This window comes from Pistacia vera, unplaced genomic scaffold (assembly GCF_008641045.1).
Source record: "Pistacia vera cultivar Batoury unplaced genomic scaffold, PisVer_v2 Contig222, whole genome shotgun sequence".
In the NCBI taxonomy this organism is placed as follows: domain Eukaryota; kingdom Viridiplantae; phylum Streptophyta; class Magnoliopsida; order Sapindales; family Anacardiaceae; genus Pistacia; species Pistacia vera.
Window position 1 is genome coordinate 742121 of NW_022196027.1, and position 21144 is coordinate 763264.

The 21144-nt window shown below is 35.8% G+C and overlaps 3 protein-coding genes across 3 annotated transcripts; all 3 read left to right on the forward strand.

Moving 5' to 3' along the window:
- The first annotated feature begins 2188 nt into the window (after nt 1-2188).
- LOC116130502 (primary amine oxidase 1-like) lies at nt 2189-4877 on the forward strand. Its single transcript, XM_031416237.1, has 4 exons — nt 2189-3527; nt 3631-3744; nt 4040-4622; nt 4873-4877. The coding sequence occupies exons 1-4, from the start codon at nt 2397-2399 to the stop codon at nt 4875-4877; spliced, it is 1833 nt and encodes a 610-aa protein (XP_031272097.1). The 5' UTR covers nt 2189-2396.
- Nucleotides 4878-5090: 213 nt separating this feature from the next.
- Nucleotides 5091-6683, forward strand: LOC116130503 (deoxyhypusine synthase-like). Its single transcript, XM_031416238.1, has 4 exons — nt 5091-5189; nt 5620-5728; nt 5810-6045; nt 6181-6683. Exons 1-4 carry the CDS (start codon nt 5091-5093, stop codon nt 6307-6309), a joined length of 573 nt encoding a protein of 190 aa, XP_031272098.1. The 3' UTR covers nt 6310-6683.
- Nucleotides 6684-6964: 281 nt separating this feature from the next.
- LOC116130520 (primary amine oxidase 1) lies at nt 6965-10442 on the forward strand. The gene is made up of 4 exons (XM_031416256.1): nt 6965-8301; nt 8405-8518; nt 8814-9355; nt 10115-10442. Exons 1-4 carry the CDS (start codon nt 7171-7173, stop codon nt 10296-10298), a joined length of 1971 nt encoding a protein of 656 aa, XP_031272116.1. The 5' UTR covers nt 6965-7170; the 3' UTR covers nt 10299-10442.
- Nucleotides 10443-21144: the final 10702 nt, after the last annotated feature.

Genomic DNA, 21144 nt, shown 5'->3' on the forward strand with positions numbered 1-21144 from the left:
TTTTTTTTTTTTTTTAAATTTACATGTAAACGACGTGTTGTTTCCAAGACTTAAGGAAAACTGACATGCCATTTCTCTCGGCTTTAGTCGTCTTCAACCTTTGGTCAGGACTGCAACCGGATACCTAACCCAAAAATGACCCACTTGGTACCCAAATCTCCAAAATGCAATAAATCAGTCATTTTAACTCCCCTTTTGACAAATCAAAAGCCATTTTTCTCATAATTTCACAAGGAATTTAATTCTCTAATTAGATTTTCCCAAAAAAATTCCCAGATATAAATTGGGAATAATCATAATTGACATATTTGGAATTATACAAATATGGCACATCAACCACAAATCAATAGCAGATTTGCAATTACACATAAGATTTTAACACATAATTCCAAAATTGCCAAAAAAAGAACCCAAATTAATATATAACTTGCAAAAAACCATAATTCCCAATTTCAATCAAACACAACAGAATATGGCATACATATATTCATAAATTAAATTGAAAGGAAATAAATACCAGACCAGAGATATGGTTCTAATACCAAATGTAAGCAATAAATCATCAATTTAATAAATCAAAAGCGGAAGCCCAAGAACACACCTCCAGCCATAGTAATCAATTTCCAAATACCGTAGGAGACACTTGGGGTTAGTTCTAGTCTATCCAAGACTTTATTCCATGCATCGATAGAGAATCACAGACTTTCTTATAGACTAGTGACATAGTTTCCCTCTGTGTAATCCTTTTGTTTTACATAAAAAAATTATGTAATCTTTTTCTCTTCTTATCCATCAAAGAAGAAGTTGTATAGAGGGAAGTTACCACTAATAACTGATGGAAAGTTACAAGTAACTGATGGGGGAAGTTAATAATAATAATAACAATAATGGGCCACAATAACTTACACAAAGAAAATAGTCAGAATCCCATTCTAGGATCTTATTTTGTATCCCAGTCAACCCCCTACCGATACATTTGGTCTTACATAGGTAATATGACCAACCCTCCTTAGTTTTCTGTAAACTATACATATATACAACATATAGCTCACCAAAGCCAGCTTTCCGAAAAGTAATATACATGTTGATCATATACAAATATGAACTGGCAGTGAGCTGCAGTGGAGCAATCTAAAACTACTCCATCACCATCTCAATGAAATGATGCCGGGGAATTGATACCCCATACCTCAAAAGAGTCTCTAAAACAATGACCCATCCCTCGGGTGGACGTTAAGGAGGGAGATTACCCGCTGCACACAAAACGCAAGTCAAACCATACTCTCGACAAATCCGCCCTACCTTCTTTGCGGGAAGAGCCATAGGGGGGGGGGGCGCTGGGGTTCCCCCGTTGTCTTATTGTCACTAGTGGGGGAACGTCTTCGATAAGGCAAACATCTTTCGTTAAAGGATTAGATCTGGCCCTACTCAGACGACCCCATGCAGATAACTCCGTCGAGTCAGAAGAAGACACAACCACACGTTGGTTGCTGTAACCAGCCATCTCACGGGTTCGCCATCAGATACCTGAAAAACACAAGGAGAAGTATCACAATCCACAACCAATCTGATCCACTGCACTAGCACTTGCCCTCGGTTCCAAGTGCTTGAAAGTTCCCCGACAAGAAACGTCAGCCAACCCTACCGACCCAACCTAGCAACAACACAACAATACACGTGTTATACCTGGGAAAATAAAGGGCTGACGTGGGAAAGTCACGCTAAGCGTGACCTGCTCCCGTCAGGGCAACACGCACACGTCAGACCTGCGGAATAATATGGAGCTCACACGCGTCCATTCCTCTGCAGTAAGTCGTGCGAAGTCAGCTTGGAAAAAGGAAAATGGGACGTAAAGCCGGATTCTATCCTGACAATCACACCAACCCATGGATTTAATGATGATTACACGCTTCAATTTGAAATAAAANTTCTGAGAAATTATAAATCTTTATTGCCAGAATTGCTGTGATTCGTCTGTACTTGGAAGTTGAAATTGCTTTTCTTTGGACTGTTTCATTATTTTGAATTGTTGATGCGGTAGGGATTGTTTAATATAAATTTGCACCAATCCTCATGAGGAAATTTGCTTTAATCTGAGTAGCTGAATTTCAAATAGGAGACTCAATGTCATATGCTACAATTATGTCCTTTATTTATCAGCTGAAAGCAAATGCAAGTTCATTATTCTTGCTCTCACTGCAAGTAAAGGACTATAAAGCAATGAGAGCCCTTTATAGTTTGTAATATATATAATCCAGACACCATGTGGGACATGTTATTCTTTAATGAAGCAATTTTGTTAGTTGCCTCTTGTAAGTACTATATAATGTTAAACAGTTAGTTGTCTGAAAGCAGCATCAGGACTCCACTAACGTGGAGTTGGTAAAGAAGAATCAATGAGTATTTCATTTCTGGTTCTAGCTTTTTTCCTGCAATATTGCTTCACATCTAGCCTTTATCATCCTTTAGACCCTCTCAATTCCACTGAAATCAACCAAATAAAGCTCATAATTCAGAAATCTAAACTTGGTGGCCTTCCTGATCTAACCTTCCATTCTGTTGATCTCGAGGAACCAGACAAAAGATTTGTTCTCAAGTGGTTATCTGCAAGTAAACAAGGTAAAACTAATCTTCCTCGTCAATCCAAGGTGGTTGTTCGAGGTGGGGGCGAGACGCATGAACTCGTTGTAGACTTGGGCACTGACTCAATCAAGTCACACCACATCTACACAGGTCATGGTTATCCTCCGTTGACCTTTAATGAGCTCTTCAAAGCTAGCAAATTGCCTTTGAGTTATCCCAAATTCAAGAACGAAATGATCCGAAGGGGCTTAAATTTGTCTGAAGTTTCTTGCATACCATTTACAGTTGGTTGGTATGGGGAACATGTTACAAAAAGAGCTCTTAGAGTTCAATGCTTCTACCGAGGGGGATCAGTTAATGTCTTTGCCAGGCCCATTGGGGGAATCAGTATGCTGGTTGATGTTGATAAAATGAAAATTACAGTGTACATTGATACACGACTTAGAGTCCCTTTGCCTAAAGCTGAGGGTACTGACTTTAGATCCCCAAAGGGGAAGCCTGATTCTATCATATGTAATCTAACCAACACCAGGTTGACCATTGAAGGCCACAAAGTGAAATGGGGTAATTGGGTTTTACATGTAAGTTTTGATGCTCGGGCAGGAATTATAATATCAACAGCTTCTATATTTGATGCCAAATTTAACAAATTTCGTCGCATACTTTACAGAGGTCATGTATCAGAGACATTTGTTCCATATATGGATCCTACAAGTGAATGGTATTTTAAGACGTTCATGGATGTAGGTGAATTCGGGTTCGGGCGAGCAGCCGACACCCTCCAGCCAATGATCGACTGCCCTGCTAATGCCAAGTATATGGATGGGTATGTAGCCGGGGCAGATGGGCAGGCACAGCAATTTCCCAATGTTATCTGCATTTTTGAGAGGTATGATGGGAATGTAGCTTGGAGACATACAGAAATTAATGTTCCTGGAAAAGTGGTATGTAGCTTTAATTTTAGCATCTGCCTTCCACATGTTTTATGTATTTGATTTTTGAGATTTTGTTGTGATGCTGATATGAATTGATTGATTGGTTTTACAGATAAGAAGTGGGGAACCTGAAATAAATTTGGTCGTGAGGATGGTGGCTACTGTTGGAAATTATGACTATGTTCTTGATTGGGAGTTCAAAAATAGTGGCACCATCAAAGTTGGGGTAAGTAAAGATTCAAGATTTTTTATGTTTCTTTGCTTTGCATACTGTTCTTCAGATAAATGATACTTTTCAATCTTCTTTCTGACATACTTCAACTTTATTTAACTAAAAATGTTATCCTTAGAAAGATTTATAGGGTTATAAAGTGACATTACTAAAAAAAAAAAAAAAACAAGAAAAAAATGAAAAAAAGAGAAAAAAATCATGAAAATCAAAATGAAAATTGTCTTTATTTGTACGATTTTGTAAAAGTGGCGTTGCTTTTATTTAAATTAACTTTTTTTTGGCTTTCTAGGTGCATTTAACCGGCATCTTGGAAATGAAAGCCACGTCATATACAAATAACGACCAAATAACAGAAAACGTTTATGGCACCTTAGTGGCAGATGACGTCGTTGCCGTCAACCACGACCACTACGTGACCTACTACCTCGACCTCGATGTTGACGGTAACGGCAATTCTTTCATCAAATCCAAACTACAAACGGCACGAGTAACAAACAGTATCGTCTCTCTAAGAAAAAGTTACTGGATGGTCATTAGAGAAACCGTCAAAAGAGAAGCCGAGGCTAGGGTTCGGCTAGGCTTAAAGCCAACGGAGCTGTTAATTGTTAATCCTAATAAGAAGACAAAACTAGGGAATCATGTGGGTTATCGGCTGATTCCCGGACAACCAGTTGCTTCCCTTTTGTCTGACGATGATTATCCACAGATTAGAGCTGCTTACACCAAGTATCAAGTTTGGGTAACTGCCTATAACAAGTCGGAGAGATGGGCTGGCGGATTGTATGCTGATGGGAGTCGAGGAGATGACGGCTTAGCCGTCTGGAGCCGCAGGTATCACACAAGTATCATAAATGATGCAATTTTTTATCCAGGTTTTTTTTTTATAGTAAAATCTCGTGTGTTTGACCTTTTTATAGTAGGTATTTGTTGGGTACCACTTGATTTCGGAAATATAACCCTAATCCCCATTTTTGATAGAGCATTAGTTATTCTATTTAAATTATTAAGGAAATGATGTTTTTACTATTTATCCAAATTTAATCAATAAAATCTCTTAATAATATTAAGAGTTTACTATATTTTTTAAAGGTTAAATTAATGAAATTATTGATAAATTTTAAGGTTGAATTGATAAAATTTTCGAAATCAATGAGTGCTCGTTACAAAAAGGCTATACATTAGAGGTTAATATATCATATTTTTGAAATCAGCAATGCTCACTATAAAAAAAGTCGAGCACACAGGATTTTGGTAGTACGTATTTTTAAAGAGTAATGTTACAGTCACGATAAAATTTTTTCTTAAGAGGTCAAACCTCATAAATTAATACACTTTTCTTTATGGTTTCTCAGAAAGTAATTTGGACGTCATCTAAGATTATTGCTCGCTTAGGAAAAGAAATCAATGATGAGAGTTCATACCTTTACTGGGCATACAAGGCAAGTGATCTTCAACTTTGACATAATTTTGATTTTCAGCTCAAAATCCTCCTTTTCATCACAATCAGTGGCATTCAATCATTCATGTTTTTCTTTTTAATTGTGTTGTTGAACATCTCAATTAATTTTAATGATAATTAACATAACCAATGTTATGCCGTTGTACTGTTGTGGCTTGTAGCGTTTCTATACTGAGAAAATCTAAAAAATTAGGCTGAAATTTCAAGTCATTGAGCAGTTCAGAATTTTCTCTTCAGAATGCATAATATATGACGTAGAAAACAGAACCTGAAAACAGCATAAATAATTTACACAGTCGATGACTACATTTTGTTAATACATTCTCCAAATAAATCCAAAGGGACTGTAACATCCTTGTACAGATGTGAATAGTGTTTTAAATTGTTGTTGTTTGTGGAATTATTTCCAGAATAACATCCCAGTGTTCTGTCCTGCCATTACCGATGGCTCAATAGGGGATATGTTATACTTTCACTCCTTTCGCAGCCCCCCAGGTTTGGTTGTTGACATAACGCAAGGTGGGCGCTTCTTGCTTCAGCTCGATTAATTGAAGTTAAAATTTGATGTATTGTTACTAACATTGGTAGCTGAATCAATAGATGTCAGAGCCATGAATGATGAAGCTGTCAATGCCAGTCCGAGGAAAACAGGTATGGTAATTCTAGGAGGAGGACTGCCTAAGCATCACATATGCAACGCAAATATGATGCGCAATGGTGCAGATTTTGCCGTCTACATTAATACTGCACAAGAGTTTGATGGGAGTGACTCTGGAGCCCGTCCTGATGAGGCTGTATCTTGGGGGAAAATACGAGCCAATGCTAAAACTGTTAAGGTATGTCCAACTTCTGTTACTAGTGACACTCATATCCCAATTTTCAATTTGTTTAAGCGTATTAATGATATAATAGTAAAGTATAAATATACAAGATTCTAAAAACTTGCCCTTCTTTTGATTTAATACAACCAGGTACACTGTGATGCTACCATTGCTTTCCCTCTGGTGGTTGCAGAAACATTTGCTCAAAGACAAAGCAAATCCGTTAAGTCTAAGAGTGCCAACTCAATATTAGACAATTCCAACGGGATTATGAAATAGCTTCTTTCCGTATGCTTTAATTGTATGCAAGTCTGCTTTGTTTTATAGTTCTGCTGGAACTTGATCATGGTCTTGAGAGTTGGGGGACTATAAGAATAAGTTAAAGTGAGCATGAAAGAACTGTGAGAGCAAATATGGTTAATTAGATAATTCATGTCATGTTTATGAGTCATTTAATTGCTTGTATTGTTGTGCTTCTGGAGATAAAAAACTGTAATTTCCTGTGGTGTTCAAGTTGTGACTAGCTAGTTTCTTTATGATCAAAGTCAAACCATATCTCACTATGTCAAGATCTACATTACTACTAAAGGGTTTAAAACTGATTTAGTGGATTGTACTTGAAGAACACGAAATATGAGTAATAATGACCTTTTTCTACTCTTTCCCTTAACATTCTGAGAAATTATATATCTTTATTGCCAGAATTGCTGTGATTCGTCTGTACTTGGAAGTTGAAATTGCTTTTCTTTGGACTTTTTCATTATTTTGAATTGTTGATGCGGTAGGGATTGTTTAATATAAATTTGCACCAATCCTCATGAGGAAATTTGCTTTAATCTGAGTAGCTGAATTTCAAATAGGAGACTCAATGTCATATGCTACAATTATGTCCTTTATTTATCAGCTGAAAGCAAATGCAAGTTCATTATTCTTGCTCTCACTGCAAGTAAAGGACTATAAAGCAATGAGAGCCCTTTATAGTTTGTAATATATATAATCCAGACACCATGTGGGACATGTTATTCTTTAATGAAGCAATTTTGTTAGTTGCCTCTTGTAAGTACTATATAATGTTAAACAGTTAGTTGTCTGAAAGCAGCATCAGGACTCCACTAACGTGGAGTTGGTAAAGAAGAATCAATGAGTATTTCATTTCTGGTTCTAGCTTTTTTCCTGCAATATTGCTTCACATCTAGCCTTTATCATCCTTTAGACCCTCTCAATTCCACTGAAATCAACCAAATAAAGCTCATAATTCAGAAATCTAAACTTGGTGGCCTTCCTGATCTAACCTTCCATTCTGTTGATCTCGAGGAACCAGACAAAAGATTTGTTCTCAAGTGGTTATCTGCAAGTAAACAAGGTAAAACTAATCTTCCTCGTCAATCCAAGGTGGTTGTTCGAGGTGGGGGCGAGACGCATGAACTCGTTGTAGACTTGGGCACTGACTCAATCAAGTCACACCACATCTACACAGGTCATGGTTATCCTCCGTTGACCTTTAATGAGCTCTTCAAAGCTAGCAAATTGCCTTTGAGTTATCCCAAATTCAAGAACGAAATGATCCGAAGGGGCTTAAATTTGTCTGAAGTTTCTTGCATACCATTTACAGTTGGTTGGTATGGGGAACATGTTACAAAAAGAGCTCTTAGAGTTCAATGCTTCTACCGAGGGGGATCAGTTAATGTCTTTGCCAGGCCCATTGGGGGAATCAGTATGCTGGTTGATGTTGATAAAATGAAAATTACAGTGTACATTGATACACGACTTAGAGTCCCTTTGCCTAAAGCTGAGGGTACTGACTTTAGATCCCCAAAGGGGAAGCCTGATTCTATCATATGTAATCTAACCAACACCAGGTTGACCATTGAAGGCCACAAAGTGAAATGGGGTAATTGGGTTTTACATGTAAGTTTTGATGCTCGGGCAGGAATTATAATATCAACAGCTTCTATATTTGATGCCAAATTTAACAAATTTCGTCGCATACTTTACAGAGGTCATGTATCAGAGACATTTGTTCCATATATGGATCCTACAAGTGAATGGTATTTTAAGACGTTCATGGATGTAGGTGAATTCGGGTTCGGGCGAGCAGCCGACACCCTCCAGCCAATGATCGACTGCCCTGCTAATGCCAAGTATATGGATGGGTATGTAGCCGGGGCAGATGGGCAGGCACAGCAATTTCCCAATGTTATCTGCATTTTTGAGAGGTATGATGGGAATGTAGCTTGGAGACATACAGAAATTAATGTTCCTGGAAAAGTGGTATGTAGCTTTAATTTTAGCATCTGCCTTCCACATGTTTTATGTATTTGATTTTTGAGATTTTGTTGTGATGCTGATATGAATTGATTGATTGGTTTTACAGATAAGAAGTGGGGAACCTGAAATAAATTTGGTCGTGAGGATGGTGGCTACTGTTGGAAATTATGACTATGTTCTTGATTGGGAGTTCAAAAATAGTGGCACCATCAAAGTTGGGGTAAGTAAAGATTCAAGATTTTTTATGTTTCTTTGCTTTGCATACTGTTCTTCAGATAAATGATACTTTTCAATCTTCTTTCTGACATACTTCAACTTTATTTAACTAAAAATGTTATCCTTAGAAAGATTTATAGGGTTATAAAGTGACATTACTAAAAAAAAAAAAAAAACAAGAAAAAAATGAAAAAAAGAGAAAAAAATCATGAAAATCAAAATGAAAATTGTCTTTATTTGTACGATTTTGTAAAAGTGGCGTTGCTTTTATTTAAATTAACTTTTTTTTGGCTTTCTAGGTGCATTTAACCGGCATCTTGGAAATGAAAGCCACGTCATATACAAATAACGACCAAATAACAGAAAACGTTTATGGCACCTTAGTGGCAGATGACGTCGTTGCCGTCAACCACGACCACTACGTGACCTACTACCTCGACCTCGATGTTGACGGTAACGGCAATTCTTTCATCAAATCCAAACTACAAACGGCACGAGTAACAAACAGTATCGTCTCTCTAAGAAAAAGTTACTGGATGGTCATTAGAGAAACCGTCAAAAGAGAAGCCGAGGCTAGGGTTCGGCTAGGCTTAAAGCCAACGGAGCTGTTAATTGTTAATCCTAATAAGAAGACAAAACTAGGGAATCATGTGGGTTATCGGCTGATTCCCGGACAACCAGTTGCTTCCCTTTTGTCTGACGATGATTATCCACAGATTAGAGCTGCTTACACCAAGTATCAAGTTTGGGTAACTGCCTATAACAAGTCGGAGAGATGGGCTGGCGGATTGTATGCTGATGGGAGTCGAGGAGATGACGGCTTAGCCGTCTGGAGCCGCAGGTATCACACAAGTATCATAAATGATGCAATTTTTTATCCAGGTTTTTTTTTTATAGTAAAATCTCGTGTGTTTGACCTTTTTATAGTAGGTATTTGTTGGGTACCACTTGATTTCGGAAATATAACCCTAATCCCCATTTTTGATAGAGCATTAGTTATTCTATTTAAATTATTAAGGAAATGATGTTTTTACTATTTATCCAAATTTAATCAATAAAATCTCTTAATAATATTAAGAGTTTACTATATTTTTTAAAGGTTAAATTAATGAAATTATTGATAAATTTTAAGGTTGAATTGATAAAATTTTCGAAATCAATGAACGCTCGTTACAAAAAGGGTATACATTAGAGGTTAATATATCATATTTTTGAAATCAGCAATGCTCACTATAAAAAAAGTCGAGCACACAGGATTTTGGTAGTACGTATTTTTAAAGAGTAATGTTACAGTCATCAGAAGTAATACACTGAATTTGTGCATCGAATGACGTGACACAATCTTGACCGTTGATTAATATTCAGTTATAATTAATAGACGGTTAGGATTTTGTCATGTCATTCGGTATACAAATTTAATGCCCTATTCCCAGTATTACTATTATTTTCCATTTTCAAAACCGACAGATACTCAATAAAAAAAAAAAAGTTCAAACTCACGGGTTTACTAAAAAAATCCTCATTATTATAAATAATAAAATGTTAAATTCTTTTATTTAAGATTTGACACGTTTAGAATACATTATTGACGTATGTGCAGGAACAGAGAGATTGAAAACAGAGATATAGTGATGTGGTATACAGTCGGGTTCCATCACGTTCCATGTCAAGAAGATTTCCCAGTGATGCCAACTATTCATGGTGGGTTCGAGCTACGACCCGCTAATTTCTTCGAAAGCAATCCGTTGCTGAGCCAGCCCCAGAAGTGTACTAAAACATGTTAGCGGTTATCTCAAGTTGAAGTGCATGGAATATGATATTTAATTTGTAGGGCAGTTTCGTCATTGGCTTTAACTTAAACAAAGGGTTTGTGGGCAAACTGTGGAACTTCATACTAAACGATCTGTGTCCATCTGAATCCACGTTTTACTGTTTCGATAACAACTTTTTCTAGGAAAAGTTGGAATTCGCTTCTATTGTGTTGTCTCTGCTTATTCGTTGGAATTTATAATTTCTAGATTGGGGCAGTTCATTGTTGGTGAGATTTGAAATTCTAGATTGAAGATGTAGTTCACATCATGACACCAAGCCACTAAGCGTAATTGAAATTAGAAGAGTAATTTGATAATAATAAATGTTTCGTTGGATCAACGGATCAGGGTAAAATAGGTATATATTTTACTTTTCATAAGGTGCTCTACGTATAAAAAGATATATTTGCCTTTGGTGGAATGATTTAATAGTGAGAGAGAATTCATTCTCTCATCATTAAGGGGGTATTTGTCTAAGCTTATAAACTGATCAAACTAATTTATAAGCTCTAAAATTAAGTTGACATGTTTGTTTATAACTTTTTTGAGCTTATAAGCAAAAAAAAAAAAGTAAGTTGGGGAAAAGTATATTTTTTGTTTTTTTTTTTTTTTTGTTTATAAGCACTCTGCTTATAAGCTAGTTTGATCAAGTATATTACCATATTATCCTTGTTTAATTTTAAAATTTCATAGTATACCATTGTTTAATGTAGTACATTTTTTAGTCATTTTATAATAAAATATACTTATAAGCTACATTTTACCAAACACGTCAACTACTTATCAGTCATTTATAAGTACTTTAACTAAACACGTAATTGCTTAAAATTTCAAATGTTTATAAGCTAAAATTAGCATATAAACACTTGTTGCTTATAAGCTAATTTTCATAAACTCAGACAAATACCCCATAAGTCTGTAAACCAAATTCCAATGAGATATTTTTAAAATCTTGGATTTGTTACCAATAACAAATCCAATATTTTAATTTAATTATATGATAAGAGTTATTATACACGTGACTTACATCAACAATTATAAGTTTAATCATAATCAAGACATTTGCGATAAAAATTCAATTTCAAACAAAATCTATATTCCATTAAAAGAAAAACACTTGCTCTTCGGAAATGCATAGTCTGTGATCTAGGCTTTACTGTAAATTCAAAAGTTAATGACAATTTAGATATAATTTGCCACAAGTTGGAAATTTTTACATTTTGTTAGTGCTGTAATCAATATCGATCACACTTCTACTCTGCGGTTTTGTTACTAGAATTGAAAATGAATAAAGAAAAAAATGATTGGATTCGATCTGCTGATGCTCTTGTATATTGGTGGTTTGTAATTTTAGAGGTTAATTTGGATAAACTGTGCTCGAGTCTGTCCTCTTATTATGTGTGAATTCATGTGGTGTTATTAGGGGTGATTGAAATTGAGGTTTACAATATGATTTTCCCCCCTTATTTTGGGATTTTCCAATAAAACAACTGTCAAAGTATCTACTAAGCAAGGCTCTTGAATTGTCTATTATGATTAATTTGTCCATATTTCCTTCTCTCCGTTTGCTTGTATGATTTGAACGGTAAATGTTAACGGATGATTACAAGAATCCATTTTGTATAAAATGCTCTGATCATTGTAAAGTGTAGGACCTTACGATTTGCTTTGTCAGTAATCTGACATGAAAATCCTTTTTGTTAGAGTAAATGTCCTATAGCCAATCAATTATTGTAGAATTGACTTCTTGTAATAATGTTCATTAATCAATAAAAAACATTTTATTATATATCGTGTATAGACCTGGGTAGAGACAGGTCTCAACCAGGCGCGGGTCTGGGCCCGATTAAGACCAGTCGCTCATGGGCCTAGGCCCATGAGAATTTTCAGGACTCGAATCGGTCCCTAGGATTGGTTCTAGGCCCATAGGACCGATCCTATAGGAATGAAAAATTATTTTTTACCCCCCAATTTTTTTTTTTATATTTAGGGGGCCAAAAAAAATTATGTAGGGGGTTTATGTAATTTTTAGAAGCTTGGAAAATTTATTTCCACCTCGAGAGATTAGTACATTTTTAATTAATTTAAAAAAATAAAAAAATAATAAATAAATTAGTGGTTAATTATAATTAACATAAATGAATATTCACATAATCATACATTCACACTTCACAAATAAACAATTAACTAAATTTATTTTTATTAAATTATTCATCGTCAACAATATTTACATTGTCAAATCTATGTTCCTGAAGAGTTCGAGTAGTTCAGGATCTTCAGGGTGCTGTTGTAGTCTTCTCTCAGCATGAGTCCAATCCCATAAACACGTTATGATTTCAATCATCTCATTGGTTAAAAAACATCTTCTGTCTTCAATAATCCGGCCACTCGTTGAGAATGCTGACTCGGATGCAATTGTAGAAACCGGCACAGATAAAATATCACGTCCCATTTTGGCTACAATGGGGAATCGACTTTGATATTGTTTCCATCATTGAAGCACATCCATCTCACGTTTCTCTTTCTTCATCATGTAGGACATGTCCATTTGTAGGTAGCGATTCAGCTTATTTGGTCCATGTATGTACGTATTTGAGCGGCTACTTCCGCTGCCATGTTCCATATATGTCCACATGCTCGATTCTTGATAGTTGTCTTCATCAGGGTCCTGTTGGTCGTCTCTGCTGGACGTTCCAGTTCCATTGTACCTGCTTTGATATAAAGAAAAAAGGCTTTCCAATTTTTGCTTAAAGTTAATCAAATAATACGTATAATCATGTCCTAAATGCTGGCCTATCTTAGTAACCATACAATTAACTATATGTAATTTAAATCTAGGATCTACAACAAGGCCTAATCCATATAAGAATAAAATATCTAACCAATATTTCTCTTATTTTTTTTCCATCTCTAAAACAATTTCCATTAAGACATCATCATATCTATATTTAGCAAAAGTTTTAGAAATTTGAAGTAAAATATCTAATGCTAAATTAGTTGTAGGATGATAAATACCACTTAATGTATTGGTGGATTCCTAAAAAACTTTAAGAAATGAATAAAAAAGTTCACAAACCGTCTAATCATCATAGTTGACAACTTTATGTGGATTCTTTCGGTTGACGAAATCTATAATTTGTGTTGTGATGTATTGAAATTACAACATGCAATGTGTAGTAAGTGTACTAGTTGCAAAAAGTAATAAAGTGATAAGTAGAGTATCGTTCTCACGAGGATTGCTTGTTAAGCACTGATTTTCCTAGTTGTTTATCAAGTTGGAGAAACCAAAAGATGTTTGGATTTGCGGGAGAAATTTAAGCTAAAGTGAAAACAAAATTTACTACATACTTTAAAAACTAATTAATAACAGCAAGGTTAATTCAATAGAAATATCAATTAAAACAAACGGTTAGAGTTTTAACTTCACTAGGATTTTATGAATTAATGTACGAATTATGCTACTTCTACACTCACATGCACGAACTATAAATAGGACTCCCTAATGTGTAAAACATACCTTCTCAGGCTATGTTTTCCTACTTATCCCTATTAAGCTTCCACACCCAACAATTTGAAGGTTAATAGTTCCAAAGTCGTTAAGCTAAATGGAATCCTAAATTGATTTCATTGATTCTCAAACCTATCTCTAGCATTTAATACAACAATGGCAATTACCCTAAGAAGCTAATACATGATTCACTTCTCAGTCTCATCATGCTCAACAAGTAAATTCAATAAAAACAAGAGCAATCAAACAATCCATGTAATAGAATGTAAAAGCAACATCAATTTATTGATTAAACATAAAAATCCCAATTACATCAAAACCTTAACCCAAAAGTGAGTTAGTTCATGCTAAAATTAACACAAATAGAAATAAAAACAGTAAACAATGCATTCAACATGTTGGAATAAAGAAAAGAGAACAAAATCTTACCTATTTGATGAATCCAAAGAGTTCAATCTCTAATCTTCTCTTCTTTTCTCCCAAAAATGTCGAACTCCCTATTAAAATGACTAAGTCTTGCTTATATAATCGGTCCAAAAAAAACCTAAAACTTTCGCCTAAAATAAAACGCACAGTTTTGAAAAAAACTGAAACTTGCAGACTTCACCGCGACAACGAGTTGGTTTAAAATTCTTAATCTGTCCCGAGAGTTTATCACCACGGCGAATTTTTCTAAACAATTCTAAAATTATGGAACTGCCCTCCGCTTGCTTCCTTGCTTGAATCTTCAATCTTTGGTGCTCTCCAATAGGAACAAGCTTCATAGTGCTTCAAATCCGCTTCAGAACTTCCCCGAATCCTGAGATTCGCTTGCTTCTGGGTCCAAAAACTCAATTCCACTCAGTATTTGCTCTAACTGCACGTTTTGGCCTGAAATATAAAATATATGCAATTAAGTTGGAATTCAGGCACAAACGAAATAAGAAGTATCCAAAATCAAGCCAAAAAGCCTAGATAAAACAGTATAATCTTAGGATTATCAAATACCACCAAACTTAAGACATGCTCGTCCCCCAGCATCAGGTACAAAATATGACCAAAAGAAAACATCTAACAAACAGAAAAAGACAACAAAATTAAAAACGAAATGAGAGAAATTAGAATCAAAATGAAACACAAAGAATTGCCTAGAATTTATACAAGTCTAAAAAATTGTTGAAACATTATTACTGGAAAAAGCTTAACACTCTAAGAAGTTATAAGTTGATTGACTATTTTTCTCTATCGGCCTCCTGAGTAGGTAATCCCCACTTCAGTCAACCTTCCAACTTCCCGGATTATTTTATGCAGAAATGTAAAGTTTATCAAATGGTGTTAGACTCCATAAGCCTAAGTATCGAACTACTCTCCACTAATGCGGACTAGACACCACTAAGGATCAAAAGGTCTTTACAAGCTTGTAACGTTAGGCTTGGTTAGTGGGCTCCAAATAAAAGGATAAGATAAACAAAGTAAGAGAGCTTGGTTTCCTTTAAGCAAACATTAAGAACTAAATCAATCTCCGCTTTCTTTCTCAACCACCGATCAAGGTGTCCACAATTTTATAACCCTCAACAAGTGCAATTCTTATTTTTGATTCTGAGATGAAATTCTCAAATTTCTATTTCTTTTTATCTTTATTTCGTTTTTTTTTTTAAACAAACATCAATTTATTGAGGTCAATTACCCCTTCTTCTTGCGACCCCCAAACTTATTATTTTGGTTCGTCAAAATCCCACACAACTCTCCAAACTCGTTTGTGTCTGCATTAGGTTCAAAATTCTCTTAAAGGTTGTGACACGTGTTTAGGGTGAAATGTTTGGGCATTTTTGGTTGCACAGGAAGAATAGGACAGTGATGATTTCATAAGGCTCAAATGGGTGACTAGGGAAAAATTTTCATGGTTGGCTGGAAAGGCTCAAACGTTCTGAAAAACGGCTTAAATGACTTCCTCAATAATGTCTATTCCTAGAATTTTGCTTCAAGCACTTCTCAACTAAGTTCTAGAGTCTACCCACATTATCAAGACTTCACCTAACCACATAAAATGTTTCTAAGCATGCCAAAAAAATGAAAATGGTGGTTGAACCACTCAACAAACCTCTAGAAAAGAGAACTTAATCAACCAACCTAAACTTGAAGCAATGCTTAACATTTTCCATAAATAAAATATCAACAATCTTATTCTCATCATAGACTTATTCAATTCATCATTGGCAATAACAACAAAAAACATAAAAACAACTAAACACAAAAAAAAGTTTCAAATTTTTCTACCCCCAAACTAAAAATGACATTGTCTGTAATGTCACATCATGTACATCCCAGGAATAGAAAAACATAATTTAAAGGCTATGAGATAGTTCCCTAATTAATCCGTGAAGGCTGATTTTCGTTTAACATCATGTATACCCATTCCTTGGCTTCCTCATCATCATCATCTGTAAAACAAATGCAATTCTATGGTGCCTACTGTGTGTAACGCCTACTTTGAGGTATGTAGTTTTGTATGCTTATTTTTGTCTTGGTGTTGTTTGTTGGCCCTAAGTTAAATTGATATGTTGTTTTTGTTGATTGGTTGCCCTTGGTTAAGTTCGTAAGGTGTTCAAGTTGCTTGGATGCCCTGAAGTTGGTGAAGCCTTGGAGAATTATGGAAGTGCAGACTTCGCCGCGGTGACATATGCTTTGTATTTCTTCACCGAGGCGAAGAGTCGGCTGAATTTTCTAGTGAAGTTTCTAGAGAATTTTCCATAGGGGTGAAGTGACTATTCTATCCCTAATTAGCAGGAAAAGTGGGGAGTGAAATGTAAGAAAATTTCATGGAGAATGCTTTGGAATGGGGGTGAATTTGTAAAGAAGTAAAGGATAAGGATGGAATTTTCAAGAAAGTGTAAGGGCAAAATGGGAAAGGATGTTTAATTACATGAGTTATTAAGGGTTCAAGCACACAAACCTTCCCATTTGCTTTATCCCACACGCCACCTCTACCCTCAATTCTCTCATCTTTCTATCAATTTTCCAAGGTTGATTTGAGGGCTTTTGGTTGGATTTCTATAAGGATTTGATCCTAGGCATCAAAAGGTAAGGATTCTTGCTCTAGACTTGAGATTAATTTATGTTAGTATGGAGTTCTTATCAAGTTTATGCTTAGGGTTTGAGAGAAAGAATAAGTTTACCAAAAGAGAAAGAGTTTCTTGTGGAACTACTCAAGTCAGAGGTAAGTAAATCTAACCCAAGCTAAGATTTAAGCAATCAAATAATTTGACATGCATGTATATGCTTGTGAGTTTAATGTGCTTGGTGAGAATGTGATTATTGATGAGTAGATGGCTCTTGATGAGTAGATTTGAGCCATGAGAAGTAGAGTTGAGATTGTGGTGACCAAGTGAAGTTTGGTTGCATGTAGAAAGGAATTGAGTAGAATATTTGAAGTTTTTTTCTTGGCCATGTTTAGATTTATTGTGGAGGAGTTTTGCTCCATGAATGGATGGTTTAAGAAAGAAGTAGAGATTTACCAAAGATAGAATTAAAGTATGCACACATGATGTTTGATGAAATGCCTAAGAGAAGCTTGTGCATAAGTAGAGAAACTTAATTTTGTGCAACATTGCATAATTGCACCTAAGAAAGAAGCATAAGCATGAGCCATCCACATGCATATATTTGCATATGCATAAGAACTTAAAGAAAGAATAAAGAACTCTTAAGACAAAAGAATTTAAGAAAGAAAAGTGCTAAAGAAAAGAAAGAATTTAAGAAAGAAAAGTGCTAAAGAAAAGAAAAGAATAGGTTGTTGCGATGGGGAACCTGTGAGTGCTCAGAAGAAGAAATTCCCACATATACGCCACCTTAATTGAGTGGCATAAGAAGAAGAAGAATTTGTACGGCCTGTAAGAGTGTATATGGATGAGGGCTGTACTAAGAAGAATTTCCTACATGCACGCCACCTTAACTGAGTGGCTTAAGAAGAAGAAAGAATTTTTACAGTCCGCAAGAGTGCATGTAGATGAGGACTATACTCACTCACACGGCCAGGGTTCCAAATCCATGCATCAACCGAGTCCGATCGGCACAGAAAAAGAAAAAGAATAAGAACAAGAATAAGAATAAGAATAAGAACAAGAACAAGAATAAGAATAAGAACAAGAACAAGAATAAGAATAAGAATAAGAATAAGAATGAGAAAGAATGAGAAAGCTTGAGCAAGCAACAAAAGAAAAGCAAGAAAAGAAAAGAAGAGCTTGAGCAAGCAAGAAAAGAAAAGCAAGAAAAGAAAAGAAGAGCTTGAGCAAGCAAGAAAAGAAACATAATAGGAACTAGAGAGAAGAAAAGGAAACGCACGTCTATGCACTACTGCATATGCATTTCATTTATGCATGTCACCATGATTTCCATCATGGTTAGTGAGAATAGAAAGAAAGAATAAAAAGAAAGAAAGAATAGCAAGAACGAAAGAATAGAAAGAAAGAACAGAGAGAATTAGAAAGAACGGAAAGAACAGTGAGAACTAGAAACAGAGAAAGAACAAAGAAAGAATGAAGAAGAAAAGAATAAAGTAAGGAAAGAACCAAAGTATAAGTCGCGGAGATAAAGGAGTAGAGGATTTACTTACTGAGCATTTTTGTGCTCACCCCGTTGTTTTTTCATGTTTTACAGGAAATAGGTGAGAAGCGGTCGGATGGACATCGACAAGCGGAGAGAAATGACATTACTGTCCACCATTGTAAAAGTTTTTGTATATGTGGTCTTGCTATGTATAGAATAATATATATTAAGTAAAGAAAAATTTTGGGCCCAACTACTTTTCATTTATTAATTATGTATATTTTACATAATATATTCTAAGTATACTAGAAGGTATTACAATGTGTTAGAAATTTCCATGAAATAATATAAAAAAAATTACAACTTAATCTCACCCTTACAAACTAAACTAGATAATTCAAACAACAATTAACAATCTAAAAAGAAAAGAAAATTAGTTCCAATGTACAAAACAAAAACAAGACAAATGAAAACAGAAAATACAAAAACAAGTGTTTCAGGCTTCATTCGTCGTCTTCCTCTTCTCCTTCGGCGTCATAATCTTCTTCCATGGAATCATCTTCTTCCTCTTCTTGCCACTCTTGCCATTGGAAGTTTGAAACATCAACGCCTTCGGGTCTGCCATGCCATCCAATCTTGATGTCGTTCCATCTTGTTCACCTTGTCCAAAATTTGCTGCAGTAGCTCCTTTGTTGAGGATGTTGAATTGGATGTTGTGGCAGCTGTTGTGGTTCTTTGTCTTTTTGATTCGAAGCTGGGTCCTTCACTGGGAGGACGCTTGAGTAGCTTATGATAATAGTTGGAATCGAGGGGTGGGGTAGGATGAAGAAGTGGTTCATCGTCTGCCTTCTTGACTCCCACTCGAGTGCAGATCTTAGTGATGAGATGTGGGAAGGCGAAACTCCCTCGCCCTGGTTTGGCTGCATGCCGTATACTCTCCATTATTATATTCCCTACATCCATTTTCTTTCTAGTGGCAATGGAATAAAGTAACACTGCTCGCTCAAATACCACTATACTGTAATGCGTTTCTAGGACCATCCACGCACAGACAAAATACTGTCACAATTTAGCCATAGGAATCAAATTCGTTCCTTTAATACTTCTTCTCCCTTTCTTCGAAATTTCCCAAGAGGTACTCGGCTTTGCTATGACCTTAAGAATCTCCTCCTCCTTAATCTGCTTCTTCTTAAATTCCAAATACTCATCACGGTCAATTGGATCAAGTCTGTAGAAATCATTGATAATCTTCGCATCAATTGGCATATTGATACCCCTTACATAAACATGCCTAGGCTCACACTCAGGGAAGTTGGCATAAAATTCTCTCACTATTGGCTCTATGGCTAAATGCTCTGGTTCACGCATAAAGATATCCCAATCTCTCCCTTGATTCCAATCTTCTCTATGGGCAATGGTTAATCCTCTCTCGGTAATAAACCCCTTGTCTTTCCTTTTAATTGCACCTTCATAACGCTGCCCAACCTTCTTATTTACAAACCTATTGTCGACCTGTTTTCCTTTACCCCTGGGAACCGTTTTGAGCGGCATTTTGGTTTTCAATAGTGATCACTCAAATCTACCCCCAAACTAAACGATTCAACTCAACAATTCAACACTAAAGCACACTTTCTACAACCCACAATCATTCCTCAATTCACACAAAGGTTTCAAAAATTGCACTTACACCCCTAAATCACCACTCTTCCAAACTCAATCAAACCATTTCAAAATAAAAAACCCAACTTCCTCAACAACAAACAAATCAAACTCAACACTTCTTAAGTCAAAATCAATCCACAAATTGCATCAAAATCCACAACTCAACAGATTCAATCAACTCTCAAACTTAAAGCATTAACAATCGCAATTGATCAAATTTAAGTTTAGAGAACTTGAAATCTTACCACTCCCACGATGAATGCACCACCAATCTCACCAATTTCTGCCCAGATTGCAAGATCCCCAAACTTTGGAAAACCTAGGGTTTCCAAACTTTTCTTCAATATTTTGCAAAAATCCTTGACAAAGTGAGTTGATTTAGTGTTTATCAAGGTTAAGGAATGGAGTAGTGGGAAGAAAATTCATTGGAAGCTCTCTGGATTGAAAGTGGAAGTGTTTGGCTCTTGGAGGTTTTTTGCGAAAATGAAGAGTCATCGCGACTTTTTATAGAAAATAGACTTCACCGCGGCGAAGTTCTTAGTTCAATTGCACAACACAGTCGATGCCGCGGCGAAGAAAATTTCTCGCCGTGGTGAAAAATTCCAGTGAATACAATGTCGCGGCGAAAGAATTTCTTCGCTGTGTTGAAATCTGGAATTCCATTAATCTACTTTTGGGCAGTGTGTACAATGCCGCGGCGAAATTTGGAGAATTCCAAATTTTCCACTTTTTGATCATTCACCTAAAACACCAAAAACAAACGAAATTAAACTAATTCCTAAGTCACAAAACAACTAAACAAATTCAAAACAACAAACAAAAATGAGAACACTTGGGTTGCCTCCCAAGAAGCGCTTGTTTATAGTCGGAAGCTCAACTTTCTCAAGTCCTTCGTCAATTTGAACTATCCAGATACATCTCTTCCCGAACATTTTCCCTGCACTAAGGCTTCAATTGTTGCTGATTCTTGTCACATTGGGTCTTTGTTGAGAGCTTAACCACCCATTTCCATCCCTTGGTCATTCCTTTTAGGGTTCGAGCGTTCTCACCGGCAACTTTTTGATTTTTTAACTTTCCATCAGCATTCTTGAACTGAGAAATTCATCGCTTGTGAAGACAAGTGCT

What these genes read in the sequence shown, in the direction of transcription:
- LOC116130502 (XM_031416237.1), top strand. Translation starts at nt 2,397, where the DNA reads ATGAGTATTTCATTTCTGGTTCTAGCTTTTTTCCTGCAATATTGCTTC. An exon ending in TTAATGTTCCTGGAAAAGTG is followed by an intron (nt 3,528 to 3,630) that starts GTATGTAGCTTT and finishes TTGGTTTTACAG; the next exon opens with ATAAGAAGTGGGGAACCTGA. An exon ending in GTGGCACCATCAAAGTTGGG is followed by an intron (nt 3,745 to 4,039) that starts GTAAGTAAAGAT and finishes TTGGCTTTCTAG; the next exon opens with GTGCATTTAACCGGCATCTT.
- LOC116130503 (XM_031416238.1), top strand. Translation starts at nt 5,091, where the DNA reads ATGGTTTCTCAGAAAGTAATTTGGACGTCATCTAAGATTATTGCTCGC. An exon ending in ACCTTTACTGGGCATACAAG is followed by an intron (nt 5,190 to 5,619) that starts GCAAGTGATCTT and finishes AATTATTTCCAG; the next exon opens with AATAACATCCCAGTGTTCTG. An exon ending in CCAATGCTAAAACTGTTAAG is followed by an intron (nt 6,046 to 6,180) that starts GTATGTCCAACT and finishes TAATACAACCAG; the next exon opens with GTACACTGTGATGCTACCAT.
- LOC116130520 (XM_031416256.1), top strand. Translation starts at nt 7,171, where the DNA reads ATGAGTATTTCATTTCTGGTTCTAGCTTTTTTCCTGCAATATTGCTTC. An exon ending in TTAATGTTCCTGGAAAAGTG is followed by an intron (nt 8,302 to 8,404) that starts GTATGTAGCTTT and finishes TTGGTTTTACAG; the next exon opens with ATAAGAAGTGGGGAACCTGA. An exon ending in TTAGCCGTCTGGAGCCGCAG is followed by an intron (nt 9,356 to 10,114) that starts GTATCACACAAG and finishes ACGTATGTGCAG; the next exon opens with GAACAGAGAGATTGAAAACA.